Source organism: Xenopus tropicalis, chromosome 3 (assembly GCF_000004195.4).
Source record: "Xenopus tropicalis strain Nigerian chromosome 3, UCB_Xtro_10.0, whole genome shotgun sequence".
In the NCBI taxonomy this organism is placed as follows: domain Eukaryota; kingdom Metazoa; phylum Chordata; class Amphibia; order Anura; family Pipidae; genus Xenopus; species Xenopus tropicalis.
In genome coordinates, this window is record NC_030679.2 from 76925134 (window position 1) to 76943038 (window position 17905).

General features: G+C 38.8%; 1 protein-coding gene across 1 annotated transcript; it reads left to right on the top strand.

The window, feature by feature from the left end:
* Positions 1-3628: 3628 nt before the first annotated feature.
* Positions 3629-16201, top strand: mcrs1 (microspherule protein 1). The gene is given in 13 exon segments (NM_001016780.3): positions 3629-3800; positions 7999-8137; positions 8709-8870; positions 10516-10625; positions 10704-10812; positions 10897-11035; positions 12566-12641; positions 12884-12912; positions 13361-13453; positions 14324-14406; positions 14484-14571; positions 14895-15022; positions 15336-16201. Coding segments are annotated over 13 exon segments (1362 nt in total). The 5' UTR covers positions 3629-3681; the 3' UTR covers positions 15423-16201.
* Positions 16202-17905: the final 1704 nt, after the last annotated feature.

Consider the following 17905-nt stretch of genomic DNA (forward strand, 5'->3'; position numbering starts at 1 on the left):
TTATGCCAGAAAATAATTGTGGCAATATTTTGCTGACCTATCACAATTCTGACAATTTAACTCCAATTCCTCAAGCAAAATGTAATTATTAATTTCATATGCCAAATTCAGTTTATTATAATTTGTTTTGAGAGTTGTGATTCTTAAATGGTATTTCAAATTCATAAGTTGCATGAGTTACAGACAAAAAAAAAAAAAAGCAAGCCTGCTGCTGGGTATGCATCATTCCTCTATATAAGCGTTAACCATCAGGGGGACACATGGTCCAACATCTACGATTAATCCAGCTGAAGAAGTATAGGCAGAATGCACCCCATGGCTTTATTTAACTTGTGTTCCAGTGTGGTAAAAAGCATAAAAAAGGCACCATATTGGAACACGAGTAAACACTCAAGTTAACCAAGCCTATTATTTTTTTTTTTTTAAATATATATATATATATATATATTTTTTTTTTTTTTTCCCTGTATCCATAGCACTGTGCTAAAACTGCAAAACCAAGGTGGGATGCTGTGATATGCATAAAGAGCCACAGCGTGGGGCAAGAGTGAATGTTCATTGGTGTTCCCTGCCATGTGAAGGAACAGGAAAAGTATTTGTACAGGTATAGGACCCATTATACAGAATGCTCGGGACCAAGGGTATTCCGGATAAGGGGTCTTTCCGTAATTTAGATCTCCATACCTTAAGTCTGCTAAAAATCAATAAAACATTAACCCCAATAGGATTGATTTGCATTCAATAAGGGTTATTTATATCTTATTGGGATCAATTACAAGGTACTGTTTTATTACTACAGAGAAAAAGGAAATCAATTTTAAAGTTCTGAATTATTTGATTAAAATGGAGTCTTGGAGACGGGCTTTCCGTAATTTGGAGCTTTCTGGATATCGGGTTTCCGGATAAGGGGTCTGATACCTGTACTTAGCAGCAACTGCACAATAGACCAGAGTGAGCGCCATCAAGTATTACTGCTCCTAACTAAGCACCTTTCCAAAAACATTTGCAAATTGCAGATTTATTCTTTTGTGTTTGTACAGTATGCCACCAGCAAAAATCTAGAAGGTGTAAGATCCCTTGTAGTTTTTCAAAAGGATACATTTCTAATGTAAATGTACTTTACAGTACTCTGCCATACTTTCATCCACCTAGTCTCCTCTAATCTCAAAAATGATATTATATTAAAAATAATATATTTTAAGGGATAGTTCACCCCTTTTTTTTTTTGTTTTTGAATAGTACAGTCAACCACTGCCCTTTAGCAGGGAAGATCAAAGATGCTGATTCCCTGCACATGCTCTGTGCTATCAGTTACTAAGCTTAGAGGTCTGTCTATATATATATATATATATATATATATATACAGGCTGATTAGTAAATAATATAGATTATTAATACAAGCCAGCTCGGAAAGCAGTGCAATTGACATTTGCTTGATAATTTGGGGTTACAGGTCCAAGCCAGCTCGGAAAGCAGTGCAATTGACATTTGCTTGATAATTTGGGGTTACAGGTCCCTGGCGACCACCCAGATAGGATACCTAAGAGCAGTGCTGTCGAACTGGCGACCCGTGGCCCCCCACCTGTCTGGCTGCTTTAATGGCTTACTTTTGTGTAAACTCCAAACTGGTAACACCAAGGGGCTGATTTACTAAGACACGATTTCGAATCCGAATTGGAAAAATTCCGATTGGAAACGAACATTTTGCAACTTTTTCGTATTTTTTGCGATTTTTTTCGGCGTCTTTACGATTTTTGCGTAAAAACGCGAGTTTTTCGGCGTCTTTACAATTTTTGCGTAAAAACGCGAGTTTTTCGTAGCCATTACGAAAGTTGCGCAAAGTCGCGATTTTTTCGTAGCGTTAACACTTGCGCGCAAAGGGAGCTGGAGGATGCTACAGCCCATAGTATGGGGACACTGAGGGAGGACCAGCAATGTTTTAGGGGGCCCTGGGCTGGCTAGCAGTGTTTTATGGGGTCCCTGCCTTGGCACCAATGAAAAACGTAACACCTGGCTACCAATGTTTCAGGGGGCCCTGGATACCAATGTCTGTGTGTCCTTTGTACTGATGGGAGGGGTCATAGGGGGGCAGGGTGTAGGAGGAGGAGGGGGGCCCAGAAAATTTTGTTGTAAGGGGCCCCGTGATTTCTGATGGCGGCCCTGGGCTCAGTTCTCCTGCTCTAGCTATTGCTTTAAGTATTTATGCCTTAAATCTTTCATCAAGCACCGCAGATTTCTTATCTTGAATGGAGCATTTGGGAGAACTAAGGGAGGAGGATGTAGGGGGTAATAAGGCCAAGGAAAGGGGGCTTGATAAAATGCTAAAAAAAAAGTGTATGAAGGTGCTTTAAGAAAGATTTACACCGTTGAAAGTGTGGGTTGTCAAAAATCTGAGGGGGGAGTGCATAGGGAAAAGCAGTATGGGCAGTGGAGAGGTGCTGAAGCTGAGTTAACAAATGTAAGTGCAATAGATTTCAGCAAAGACAGTTTACAGAATTGAATGGAGTATGAAGGAGTAATTTTTTTAATACAGAAAACATTGTGACTTCATACAGCTCTGGTGATTTTCTGAGTTTTGAATTGTTTAGAAATGGGTATTAGAGATGCTGAGGGTCAATATGTAGCATGGGATGCTTGTGGTACACTGAGTCTGTCATGATATACAGGTGCCACAGTGTGTAATGAAATCCTAAGGCCCACAAAATGTCATAAAATGATTGGGGCGACCGTGTCGCCGCGCGCCAGATATTTTTGTCCCTCCTACTTTTCAAATGTTGGGAGGTATGAGACTGCTGTCAACTGAGGTAAGTTTCTCAACTCACCTCATGGTAGCAGTGCCCCTGATGGGGTGGGATATGGTATAAGTAGGCAAAACAGACTAGATTTGGTAAGTAAGGCAGGGTTACAGATAGGGTTGTCACCTTTTCTGGAAAAAATACTGATCTTTCTATATATTTATTTTTCTTCCGTTAATATTATTGGGATTAAGCAACATATTTACATAGGTATTAGGGGATACAGAGGGGCAGAAAAACTAGGGTTTACAAACAAGTGCATTGCTGGTAGATATGTAATACAGGCGCCAACCAAAGGTGGGTGAATACCAGCCAGGTGTCAGTCATAACTATTCACCTCTTAGGAAGCCATCATCTAATTCATTGTTTTGTACTACTGCTGGAGTACTGACTGACACCTTTTCTTTGTAATGTATTTATTACATTTTCAAAAAGGAGAAAACTTGCATAGTCAGTCACTATTGGTACAATTTTTTCACAGTATAGTAATCAATAAATCATCAAAGGTATTTAAACCTAACAAAGTGACTCAGACTGGGTTTTAGCCATTTACATGCTCAGGAGATATTTGCATGTGTTCTAGTATCTGACTGCCACATTTGATACCTAATCTATAGGAATGCTTGGGAAACAATTCTGCTATTGACGTGTTTCTGACAAAACCATTTCACGTCAATATAAGGGAGGATTTTTTTCCCAAAACAAAAATGGCCGCTGTAGACAATAAAGTAGGAAACCATAACACTGAAGGGCTACTTCCGGTGACGAAATTCACCCGATAGTTACTGAACGTCACTTCTGGTGAGAACAGGCAATATGGCGGGTGAATGTGTCGGATAAAGCAGCAAGAAGCTGCTGATTTTGGGAGTTTCGGAGGTCGCTCAGCATGATGGATTCTTTGCTGGCTTCCGCCAGCCGCTCTGAGGATGAGGACTCGTCCGCAGGCAATAAAAGGAGTCTGCCTCAGGGATCTGGGCTCGTACCCAAAAGAAGGAGCTCATCCAGGTGAGAGAGCTTTGTTTATGTAAGGATGATGTCTATTACACACTGTGTCCAACACTTCTTCGGGTTCTGTACATGCAAGGTTGTATTAATGCATTTTCTTTTGTGGGATATATTGGTTCAAACCTATGTTAGGTAAGAAATGCTAGACCCCACAGCCTTATACACAGTACAGTGGGTGCCTGCCCCTCCAAGCTGAATGTGCCTCTCTATAAGTAAGTCTTAGAAAATTCATACTCGCCTTATCCCTAGCCAGGGTGTCTTTTTCATCTCTCTACAGTGTTATTAGATGGTGAGTTCTATGTGTTAAACCCACTGGTGGAGGGAGAAGTAAATAATCAGATCCAGGCTGTTGTGATCTGCTAGATTCATAGATTGTAAGCTCTTTTGGGCAGGGCCCTCTTCACCTCTTGTATCGGTTATTGATTGCTTTATATGTTACTCTGTATGTCCAATGTATGTAACGCACTTAATGTACAGCGCTGCGGAATATGTTGGCGCTTTAAAAATAAATGTTAATGTAATGTAATTCATAGATGGTTGCTGACAATATATTTTGATTAGAGTTCAAACATATATGCCACTGCTTTTACTGGCCTACAATTAAAGGTTTTTTCCCAGTATGCATTTGTGGACTAAAATATATGTAATGATGTACCTGTTGAAGAGAATCTTCTTTTTTTGCAAATATCTTTGAACTGCAATTCAGGCATGTTTAAAAGAGGCATTGAACCCTTTATTTTGTTTATTATCTTAAAGGGTATTTTGTTCTCTGCAACTCCTCCTAAGAAATGTTACAGGATTGTGGCGCATGTAGGGTGTTCACCTCCACCATCTTTCAGCTGGAGGAAAAGAAAATGAGTCCCACTGAGGAGCCTGTCATTAGTTTTAAAGGGAAGGGGGGGGTTTCCCCAGGCTGGTGCTCCTGTTGGGACAAAACTGTGCCAGCCTGTGGGATAACCCTCACTAAACACTGTACTGGAATTTTACTTAATTTCCTAGTGGCGTCCCATGCAAAAATCTGTGGTCACACATGTGCAGTAGTGTAAAGCCAATTATTTTACCTTCCCTTCTCCTTTAAGTTACTTGCGTATCAAGGGAAAAGCAATTAGAAGCTTTGCACTGACCACCAATGAATTAAAAAACATAATGTAAAACTAGAGGTTATATTCCGCCAGATAATATGGGCTAAATGCCGTCCCAGACTGAGTCTGATAACCCTCACCAAAGATAAAGATAAGTGCTCCCCAATATTTACTTATACTACTTAGCGGCTCAAATGAGTGACTTTGCTACTTGGGTGGAAGAGGCAAATCATTAGACTCTTTTCCATATGCAAGCTTTACTGGTGGGGAATAAATGCACACCCTTCCAATGGTTGTCTATTAAAAAACCCTTCAACACGGTATACCAGAATATAGTAATGCAACACGCTCGATTAACTTGGACTAAGACGACTTAAATTATTAGGCTTCCTTCCGCAAACCCCCCTATGGTGTAACTACTGGTTTCAGCATGTTGCTAAATTAGGGGAAATGCCAATATGGATGAATTGCGGAATCCTCTGGATAAAGGACGTATGACAAAATGGGGCAATCGTTACTTTTAATCATCTTAAAGAAACCTTTCAGCTCCTCTCCACTCTGTGGCTACAATACATGCAAATACAAACAAAGATATTACTACAGAACAATAAAGCAAGTATCCAAATATCGCAAAACTCAACAGTAGACCTAATAATGTGAGGCTCCACAAAAGGGATAATCTCTTCACTGTACGCTAATCTGCATAGCAAAGTGTTTAACAAACCCCTAGAGAAACTAAGGGTCCCCATACACGGGCCGATAGTAGCTGCCGATATCGGTCCCTTGGACAGATTCGGCAGCTAATCGGCCCGTGTATGGGCACTTCCCCAGGGCCAAACGATCGAATTACCCTGGATTCTCCTGATATCGCCCACCCAAGCGAGCAAATCTGCCAGTGTATGGGGACCTTAAGGGGAAAATGGGAACCAGACCTGGGCACGCTAGATGATGATTGTTGGGATGAAGTGCTGGAATCTCCCCTCACAGCATCACTTAACTATAGGGATAGGATGATACTATATTTTATACACAGAGCGTATCTCACTCCAGCTAAGCTGCATCAAATATTCCCAAATACAACATCGGAATGCCCTAGATGCCATGTAGAGAACCCCACACTAATGCATATGGTGTGGGAATGCTCGGTCCTGGGAAAATATTGGACCAAGGTTTTGAATTAGCTGGACCTGATCCTAGAGGTGAAACTCCCAAGAACCCCCCAGCTGTGTCTGCTAGGCATAGGACTCAAAGAACTACTCACACAACATCTTAGTGTATTCACCAGCGAATGTTTATTTTAGCAAAAAAAGCAATAACAAGAAAATGGAAAGACTCAACACCCCTATATATTCACATTGGCTCTCTGAAGTCGAACACCTATGTACATTGGAAAGTCTAATATATATCTAATATTATTATAATATATATATATATGCATTTTAAGATAATATGTTTGTACACTGTAATATGTGCCAATATCCTGAGGGAAACAGTTAGAAATGAAAGGGAAAGGAAAATGCACACAAAAGAAAGGTTACAATGTATTTTCAAATGCAACATAACTCGCAACTTTTGTTACTGCAAAACATGTCTTATACTAGAACCTTTGTGTAACTCAGCCTCATAATGTGATGTATATATGCTGAAACTGCTGTAAAATCTTCTCAATAAACTTGCCTGAATTAAAAAAAAACAAAAAAACACATAAGGTATTAAGAATTTTCTGCCCCAGTGAACTGACTGACTGACTTGTTAGCATATTCATTATTCATTTTAACTATTTATATGAACTAATTATTTATTGTAAGGTAACATCAGCTGCTTATTTTAGGATATTTTTACTGAATTATATGACTACCTCCTACATGTACTTTTCTGCAGGGGACTGGTTATTGGGTCCCTGCACTTATGCAATTTACGTAACTTATGCTGAAACTTAATTCATTTTCAGAGAAACGTATCTAACATATGTATAAACTCCACTGACCCCCCCCCCCCCCACCAATCAAAATACTGAGTTATTAGCGCTTTAATTATTTTTTCTATTTTTTGAACTACTGCTGACTTATTGGGCCCCTTAACTTACACAATATAATTAACGTATGCAAAAACTGTGATGGCAGCCCTGGTGGGGTTAGTTGGGTTTTGGGGGAATTTATCAATAAATCAGTCTGAAACACAATCCTTCTATAGTTAGAGAAGTAAATAGCACTGGTACATTCTTGTTTTTCACACGATATGTGTCCCTTAAAGGGACAGTAACACCAAAAAATGAAAGTGTATAAAAGTAATTACTATATAATGTAATACTTCCCTGTACTGGTACAACTGGTGTGTTTTCCTTAGAAAGACTACTATAGTTTATATAATAAAGCTTTTGAGTAGCCACGGGGGCAGCCATTTACAGGAGAAAAGGCACAGGTTACTTAGCAGATAACAGATAAAACCCCATTATATTCTACAAAGCTTATCTGTTATCTGCTATGTGCCTGTGCCTTTTCTCCTTTTTCCCAGCTTCAATGGCTGCCCCCGTGTAGACATAGCAGCTCATTTATATAAACTATAGTAGCGTTTCTGTTGCAAACTTACCAGTTTTACCAGCGCAGGGCAACTGTACATTATATTTTAATTACTTTAAAACACTTTCATTTTTTGGTGTTACTGTTCCTTTAATGGAACCTACTTGTCATCAGCTCTGATAGGCTGATTTTTCTGTCACAAATGCTTCATAAGTCATATTTGTGTCTGATTTAACATTTCTAATGCCATGTTGTGGATTTTTAATAATTATAACATTTTAATAGTATGAAAGCAAATTAAATGCTACCTGGTGGTTTGTAGACTGCATCCAAAGCCCATCCCCCATTGGCGTAAGTGCAGTCTTGAAGTATATTTGTTTGTGTACTTGTGTTTTTTCTTTATGTAAAAAAACTTCCAGTTCTATTACTCTAGTATTTGTTTCAGAGTATGCTTTGTTTTCTGTGTAATATGCCCAATGTAAAGAAGCTTCTTTTGCCAACTAAATGATACTGAGGATCTGCTTATTTACATTTGAATTACGTAATGTGACTAAAAATTGATAAGACGTTATATCATGGTTTTTCTATGTCTGGCAGGTTTATTAAGCGGAAGAAATTTGATGATGAGTTAGTGGAGAGTAGCCTTGCCAAATCAACCAGTCGTGCCCGTGGTCCCAGTGGAGGGGAACCAGGACGGTATTCTGGCAGTGAGCCTTCCTCAAGTGAGAAAAAGAAGGTGAGGAACATCCATGAGTTTCAAGTACAAACCAGAAACTGATTTTTGTATCGATCAAGTGTGTATAGATTCTCTAGTTTATTGCAAGGGACCTATTACTGTCATATTTGAAAGTTTTCTTTCAAGGTAAAGCTTGTTGCATTCATTTGAGGTTATGTAGAAAAGGTGCAAACTTTGCTACATGTAGTCACCTATAGCAGCCTGTTTGCAGAGTATTTACAGGTCACCACCTCTCACATCATATTGGTTGCTATGGGATACTGCACCTTGGGATACTGCATACTTACTCATTATGCATAGACATGTGATCCAAAGTGGTCATTCACACTGGAGCTCCCTCCCAGAGTGAGCAGCGTAACACTGTCAAGGGGTGTGAGGTTCTTCACAAAATGTTATTGTTTTGTATGATAGGTGTCCTTTAAAATGTGGTATCTATCTATTCTCTTTATGGTGCTTAACCAAGAGGGTTGTCTTCTGCCTTAAAAGAATCCTTTTCTTGTGTTTGACATTTTGTGATCCTAAATAAAACATCTGATCAATCAGGATTTATTTGTATGATCTATTTTTTTAGCAAGTTTGTAAAGCAATTACAACTCCAGCTCCACCATCTCCTGCACCAAGTCCCAGTATCGCTAAACGCATCAAGAAAAGCAAACAGCCCCTGCAGGTAACCAAGGATCTAGGAAGATGGAAACCTGCTGATGACCTGCTTCTTATTAACACAGTTTTACAGGTTTGTGTGTTTTATGCATTTATTTATTTTGTGCCACGTGTTATGGATTTTCCTGTGCAAAGCTGCTTTTGTCTTTGTGTAATTCATTTGGAAGACTACCTCTTAAATTTCAAGAAATGTATCATTTTCTGTAAGGGTCAGTCACTTCCCAGTGACTTTTTGCTTACCTTTTACCCCGGGCTGGTGCTCCTGTGAGAAGAAAACCCCACAAGCCCATGGCAGCTGCGAGTAAGTGTCTCCTCTTCCTTGTTCTGCCTTTGCGCACTTGTGTATGTGCAGTAGAGTGAAGAAAGTCTGCTTCTTCACTCTACTGCACATGTGCCGGCCCCGTGATTCAGAAGAAAGAGATAACACTCGTTCGCAGGTACCCAGGCTGTTGGGGCTTTATCCTAACAGGAGCACCAGCCCAGGATAAAAGGTAAGCGATAAAAGTCACTGGGGGTGCCTAACATTTGGCACCTCCCAGTGAATTTTACCTTTCCTTCTCCTTTAAAAGAAAAACTATACCCCCAAACAGTGCAGGTATCTGTAAAATTAGGGATGCACTGAACCCACTTTTTTGGGTTCGGCCGAACCCGGACGGATTCTGCTGAATCCCGAACCGAATCCTAAGTAACATATATGCTAATTAGGATCGGAAGGGGTTAAAAAAAAATGTTTTTCCCCTGACCATTTATTCCTTTCCGAATGCTAATTAGCAAATGCTAATTATGATTCGGATTCCGTTCAGCCTGGGCTGAAACTGAATCCTTCAAAAAAAGCCTGGATTCAGCCCGAATCCCGAAGCCAATCTGGGATTCAGTGCATCCCTAGTAAAAATATATATTGCATAAACAAGCTCATGTAAAAACAATTAAATAAACCATTGTCATGAAAATATACTTTAGTTGCATGTGCTATTGGGTAATCCTAAGTAGAAAACTGACATTTTAAGAATTAATGGCCGCTCCTGGGATCATAGGATTCACAGTGCACACAAACAAGCTAAAGCACACATACATGCTAGGCCCCATCAGCCAATTAATGTACAGAGTTCTGCCTTTTGCTCCCACACTACTTCATGTTACAGTTAGAGCTGCATTATTTCTGGTCATGTGATCTGAGGGAGCACACAGACCATCACTAAATGGCAGATCATATATATATATAATATATATTCAAGTTTGACTAGATTCTTTGATAGGTGACTTAGCATAATATAAAATATCTGTTGGTTAATTATTAATTCTGGGGGTATAGTTTTCCTTTTAAAAGCACATCAGCCCTGGATAGTTTTCTACTGCATGCTTCCACCTCCAGCTTCTCAAGCATCTCTTGTGTCTTTTCAGACTTTTCACATGTTTAATACAGAATTCTTGGCAAAAAATGCAGCAGGCTTCATTGTTTGCTGGAGAGTCTCGGGAAGGTTCTGAAATCTGGCGAAGTGCCGTTATATATTGTGTTTGCAGTAGAGGCAGTTTGACAGTGTGTCTCATAGCTGTCCTCTAGTAATAAACTAATATAAAATTTTTTGTATCTTCTTATACAGACTTTTCAGCATTTATAAGTGTAAATAAAGCCTCTGAATTACTGTCATGCAACAGCTCAACTGCTAGTAATGCAAATAACAAACATCAATAAGAATCTGTTTATTGCATTTTTCCAGACAAATGATCTGCATGCTGTACACCTTGGGGTTAAATTCAGTTGTCGCTTCACTCTTAATGAGATTCAAGAACGGTGGTACGCATTGCTGTATGACCCTGTCATTTCTAAGTGAGTATACTAAAAGCTTGTGCAAGCCTTGAAATCTGTTTCGTCTATAGTTTGCTTAAGCCTTTATTTATTTATTAGGCTGGCATGTCAGGCTATCCGGCAACTGCACCCTGAAGTCATTGCAGCCATACAGAGCAGGGTTTTGTTCAGTAAAGCTGAAGAACAGCTATTAAGCACAGTTAGCTCGGTATGTATCAGTACAATAATCTGTTTTTAATACAACTCTGCTTCTTTCCATCTCAGTGTTCAGTTACCACTTTTGCTTTCACAGGCCTCTCAGCCTACACTGGACACATTTCAAGACTTGCTGAACAAGCATCCAGAAGTGTTTTATATGTCACGTACCGCTAAATCTCTTCAAGTCCATTGGCAGCTTATGAAACAATACTACTTACTAGAGGACCAAACAGGTAAATGCTGCAGGCTCTTTTTGTTCATGAATACAGATATTGGGCATTTATTTCTAAGAATACACTAGTCTATAACCATAATGCTTTAATTGGTATAAGCTTTTTGAGTCCGTCCATTCAAAATACCTGCTTGTTAAAATAATTTTGTTGCCTCCTTGTGGTTCTACTGCAAAATTTAGGTAACCACATTAAAAGGGGTGGAGCTTCTTAAAATAAACTTTCCAGTAACAACAAAAAATGGAATTTGTGTACGAATTTCAGTATTTCAGCTAGTACAATTTCAGCTAGTACAAATCATACGGTTTCCTCCAAAACTCAAATTGAGTTTTTCATTGTTTTCATAGTTTTTTTGCCCTTTCGTGTTGCTACTACCCTAAATGTAAAAGGAAAAAAAATCAATTTATGTTATTACTGGACCAATAATCATTCGGTTGACAGTCTATTTCCTTTCTGCATTGTGAGGCTTGGAGTCTAGAAAGGTAGGATTTGCAGGCATAAGTTTGAAAGTCCACATGGAAGATGTATAGGAGAGGGCCTAACTAGAAAAAAGATAAATAATAAAAAAAAGTAAAAAAAAACTATGCATTTAAATTCTTTGTTTTACTTTCTGACCACCAGATTTTCACTTGAAAAGCGGAGGAAAAAGAAGGCTAATATAAGAATCTGTATAAAATAAAAAAAACTAGGGACCATCTGAAAATAGAAGAAAGTTTCCTTCATCCTTGTCATGTTATTCTGTATATAGTAGTGGCAAGTCTAAAGCGACTAGACTGAAGTAATCTTGGAGTTGTTTAACCACTAGTACAAAGATCTTATTCTAATCTTGCTATAGTTGAAATTATGACTGCCATCATCATGGCAGTAATTATTTCAGCTATGTTTAAGACAGCAGCATTCACCAACAATTTAACTCCTTTTGGCTTATAAACTATGTCCATATCTACTGGTTTGTGCTCCAGACATGTCATATAGAGCAGGGGTTTTAAAATAATGAGAAGAGAACCAAATTCAACCAGTAGATGGCAGTGTGTTGTTTCAATTCTGCCACCCAGTACATTTATTTATTATATAGTTGAATAACAGCAACAGTTAGGGGTACCTGCCATTTCATTACTGAGTAATAGGCCTGCCAAGTTTATTAGGAGATCTAGGTTAACTGCTTTCTAGTTAAAGTTTAGAGAGTTATACTCAAAGTGCAAAAGCTGCATTGTGGAAGAGTGTAATAGACTGTAACAAATGGAATCCTACATGAAATTTCTGCTTTTAACTGTGACAAATTTAGCGTAGAATATGGACTATCGTGCAATGCATGTGTAACCAGAAGAGACAGAGCTAGGCTATATATTTGATTCTAGAGAATATTAATAGTTGAGTATGTTTGCTGACATTTCCAAACCTTTTTTATTGTGGGTGAAAAAATTGTAGCACCCTAAACTAAGGTTGGGAGCCAAATACACAAGCGTTTCCCTTTTATATATAAATTATTGTTGCTCTATGAAACTATCAATTTACATTTTTTTTTCTTTTTAGTTCAGCCACTTCCTAAAGGGGATCAAGTTTTAAATTTTTCTGATGCGGAAGACATGCTAGATGACAGTAAGCTCAGGTATGTTCATGCACATTCAAATTCTGGGTTTGAGTAGCTTGACCGATGCAGACAGGTAATGAGCCTGTCAGAGATTGCTCTTCGCCATTTGTCTTCTGTTTTAATTTTCTCTGTATTCTTTCTTCAAAGTAAGCCAAACATGGCCAAGCATGGCATTTTCCTCATAGTGTTTGTGTTACTACACTAGACTATTTGTGCATATTTCTGTCATAGAAAAACTATTTTTTTTTCCTGTCCCACAGAGAAACCAGAGATGAAGTTCTTGAACATGGTGAGATTTATTTCTAATATGCTTTTAAATGGACATTATAAAAAAAAAAGTTTGATTTTACCAGGAAAGCATGTATATTGTATAATAAATAAAAAATATCTTTAGAAAACTTTCATGATACACTTTGAGGTCCACTTGTTTGATAAGGTTGGCATATTAACAGATCTCTATCTTCTTTGGCTACCCACAAGCTGGGCCAAATTGGGCTGATTGGATCTTGCTGTGGATCAGTGGAGACCCGTTGGGTCAATATGCTAATATGGTCCTTGCCTGACAAGATGTTCTTATCACTATAGCTTAATAAATACCTGCACAGACAGCTAGAATCCTGTGACTGGTGGGAGGTTTGCAACATAAAAATGGCTATAACTAAAAAATGTGTTTGCACTTGTTCCAAAACTTCTTTGCAGCCTTCATTCTCATGATTTGGTTCTTTTCATTCTTGTAGAGTTGACCGTTGCTGATCGCCGCCAGAAAAGGGAGATCCGCCAGCTAGAGCAAGAACTGAATCGGTGGCAAGTTTTAGTGGACAGCATCACAGGTAAGGCTGTACAATGGATTTTACCATATAAATAAAGGCCACATTTATATACAGACCCGGACTGGGATTCAAAATAGGTTTTGGCATTTCAAGTACAGAGCTGCTCAAATAGCACCCACAGGCCCACTAAATAGCGACTATCTATGCTGCCAACTTACAGCTGCCCTTTTGGCATGTGCAAAAATCCACAAATTTTCAGTCCTGGCCTCTATATAAGGGTGATTATTACAGATGCCATTGTTTATATATAATATATATATAATATGAACATTTTTGTTACCAGAATTTTCTTTCTATACAAAACTGGGTTTTGACAGTTTTTTGTTGTATTTATTTCCCCATCATGTTTCTCATTGTACTGCTGCAACAAAATAATACTAGGTCATGTTTGTTCTTTTTTTCAATCGCCTTTGACGTAAGTAAATACGTCTGTGCAGTAATTGTCTTATGAACTTAGATTTAGAAACTTGAACTTGGGAATTTATAAACATGATGTAGATGTTGATGTAAAATTGTTGTTTGGATAACTGCAGCAGTATTCTTGGTATAGTGACTGGGTATTTGATAATGTGGCTAAATTAGGTGTAAGATCATTCTATATATGTGTACTATACCTGGAGAACTACATATATATACAATCTGGAAAATCACCAATTGCAAGCATTCTGGGTAATAAAGATCCAGGAGAATTACATAAGCCATTACCTAGTCCTTTTAAAAAATTTCTTTTGTTGGTTTACACTAAAGAGAGATGTACCATGAGGTGATGTCAGGCATTTTAAGAAACTGAAAGAAACACACCTCCCTGCATGTAATTGCTTTAAATTGTAGGAATTTTATGTAAACACCTCATGGACTTGTGTTTTTTAGGAATGAGTTCCCCTGACTTTGACACACAGACATTGGCTGTACTACGTGGGCGCATGGTGCGCTATCTGATGAGATCTCGAGAGGTAAAAATATGATGCAAAGACTTGAGTGATTATTAAATTACCTAAAGTTTGATTTCATTATATATATTGATTTCTAGATCACTCTTGGTAGAGCCACAAAAGACAATCAAATTGATGTGGATTTGTCTCTGGAGGGGCCGGCATGGAAAATTTCAAGAAAACAAGGTCCAAAATTATTATTTTTCATTGTTTGCTTTTGAATGTTCGCTGCTTTGCCTTACCTTGTCAGAAATAACTACTTTCTGTTTAAGTAGAAAGGGGCAGTGCTCATAATGACAGATGAATATATGTAAGCTAGACAGAAATTAAAGCTGTGTCTTTTTTGGGGTGCAACGTGGGGCTGCAAGTTCTGCCATGACATTATTGCTAAAGTGTTCTAATGCCAGGTAGATTTTCTTTCAGGGAAAGAAATCATTTCTATTTATTTCCTGTTTAATTTTTTGTATGCATTCTAATATATAACTGGCATTCTTCCCATCCCATTGTAGGTGTCATCAAACTAAAAAACAACGGAGACTTCTTCATAGCCAATGAGGGTCGGCGAGCTATTTATATTGATGGAAGACCAGTGCTGCCAGGGAGCAAGTGGAAGCTCAGTCATAACTCTGTTGTAGAGGTGGGTAATAATGGGGTGCAGTGATGGGAAGGGGGGGTGCACTTGGACCCTAGGCACATACCTCTGCTGCCTTCTCTATTTCCAGTCCTGAATATTCACACTTAGCAAGCGAGTGTGGTGCCTTAACAGCACGGTTGAGTTGTTTGCAGCAAGTAAAATATTAGGCTGAGGTAACAAAGTAATCATTTTATTTTATTGGGATGCATGTTTTGAGCTATGATGTTTGTTAAACTCACAATGCAGTCATTAAGAGGACCTGACAAAGAATCAACTGCGTTTATTGGTTTCTCATACAGATTCTTATTTCTTGCAGATATCCGGTCTCCGCTTTGTGTTCCTTATCAATCAGGACCTGATCTCTCTGATCAAAGCTGAAGCTGCAAAAGTCATCCAGCCATGACTGAAGCAACATGTTAATATACTAAAGCTGAACTCTTCCTCTGTCCCTCCCTCAGCTTCAAGAGACATTTTGGCTTTCTTTGGCTAAATATTTGTGTCAAGGCAAAAGGAGCATTTTTATACTACTGAGGGGCAATCCCTCTTGGATTTGACACACTTTGCTGGTTGAATGCTGTTTGGTGGAATTGTGCATACCAAGACTTTTTTTTTTTTTTTTTTTTTTGTAAAGTCATTTGCTTTACAACACAAACCAGCAACACACAGTTTCAGGTTTAAAATAAACGCCAAACCAACACAAGACATTTGTGTATTAAATATGACTGTATTTGTGACTGATGCCTTTAAACCAAAGTTTTCAGTGGTACATTGAGCATACTGCAATGCACTGTGCAATTTTTTTCCCTGTTATTTATTTTTAAACACTTGGGCTCTTTGCACACAGGGGAGGTTTGTTGCCCACGTTAAAATCTGTGCTACCACGAGCGACAAATCTCCCCAAAATGCTTTCCCATCTGCAAAAAATTAAATCGCCGGTGGGAAAGCATATGCAGCACTTTGTTTTCCAAAGGTGCCCAAAGAGTCCTTGTGAGGACAAACCTCCCCATGTGCTATTAGCTTTAATGTTTGAAAATACTTTAGTAGCTGTATTAAGTGCATTCTTGGTAATGTGACGCATCTTACTCTCTGTACAGCTCTGACCAGCTATTTTTCCTGGAAAAAGAAAAAATCGGTTGTGCTATCCAAAATAGAATCTATAATAAAGTAAACTTGGAGTGCGTATTCCTAAAAGCTGTGGCTTTGGGCTATAAACATATTAAGTGCAAAATACAAAAAAGGAAGTCACTCATGATTCAGTAGGTGCAAAAAACTGCCTCCATGCAGGTTTATTGGAGTAATCAGTGAGAAGGATACAGACGTTTCGTGAACCTCTCGTTCCCTTTTTCAATGTAGCATTCCCTAACACCCACCCCAGATGAACAGAATTTAAACTACAAGGTGCAAGTCCATGATCATATGAAATCTCTCGAGATCTTGGGCTGTTAGTGATGTCAGTCATAGGTCATGTGATAAGGATCGCAAACAAAGCCTCGACCTGGTTACGAATTCATAGGCCTGTTCCCGAGTACCATGCCACAACATAAAACAGTCATTGATATAGCGCCCCCACCAGGTAATGAAAGGTTTAAATGTATGGTCAGATAATACAAAGTCCTTCTCAAATTTATTCATGAAAATATTGGCATATGAGGGTGCCATGTTAGCACCCATTGCCGTGCCCTGTACTTGTTCATAAAAATTATGACTGTACAGGAAATAATTTTTACTTAACATTATATTCAACAGTGTCATGACAAAATTAAACTAATTAAATCAGGATGTAATGCTTCCTCCATTAAAGGAGAATACAAGCCAAAATTTAAAAAGCATACTGCCCAATAGTCCTCCTATTGTTTAGCAAACACGCCACACTTTTGGCTCACCTAATCAAATATTTACTCAGTCACACTTACTTCACATTTTCTAGAACAGGCAGCCATCTCTAAAAAGGTATTCTCCCTTCCTTTCCCTCCTTGCTTCATACTGCACATGTGTTTCATTCCCTCCCCCCCTCCCCTCTGCCAGATCCGCTTCTGATTGGCTGGTGGGCATGTGTAGCTCAGAACAGGAGAGAGGATCAAGTTACACACATGCTCAGAGAATAGGAAGGCTGCCGCTGGCAGCCTACAGGAAGGACAGAGAGATTTCAGTGATGTCACTGTAGTCTTCACACTGCTGTAGGCTGCCAGCACCATATCTCAGAGAAGCAAGCAGGGATCTGGGAATTTAGATATGCAGTAAGTACTTAAAAAGAATTCCTTTAGACTTACTTTTAATTTATATTAACCTTTCATTGTCCTTTAAGGACTGGAGCCCAAAACTGCACTACATACTCAAGGTGAGGCCTTACCAGGGACCTATAAAGAGGCAAAATTATGTTTTCATCCCTTGAGTCAATGCCCTTTTTTATACAAGACAGCACTTTATTTGCTTTAGTAGCCACACAATGACACTGCCTGGAATTAGACAACTTGTTATCAACACAAACCCCTAGATCCTTCTCCATTAAGGATACCCCCAACACACTACCATTCAGTAGATAGTTTGCGTTTATATTATTTCTACCAAAGTGCATAACTTTGCACTTGTCAACATTGAACCTCATGTTCCAGTTTGCTGCCCAGTTTTCCAATTTTGTCAAATCGCTCTGCAAAGCGGCAGCATCCTGCATGGAACTTATAGTTTTGCACAATTTAGTGTCATCAGCAAAAATAGAAACAGTACTGTCTATGCCCACCTCCAGGTCATTAATAAACAAGTTAAAAAGCAAAGGACCAAGGACTGACCCCTGCGGTACTCCACTAACCACACTGGTCCAATTAGAAAATGTTCCATTTACCACCACTCTTTGTACTCTATCCTTCAGCCAGTTCTCTATCCAATTAC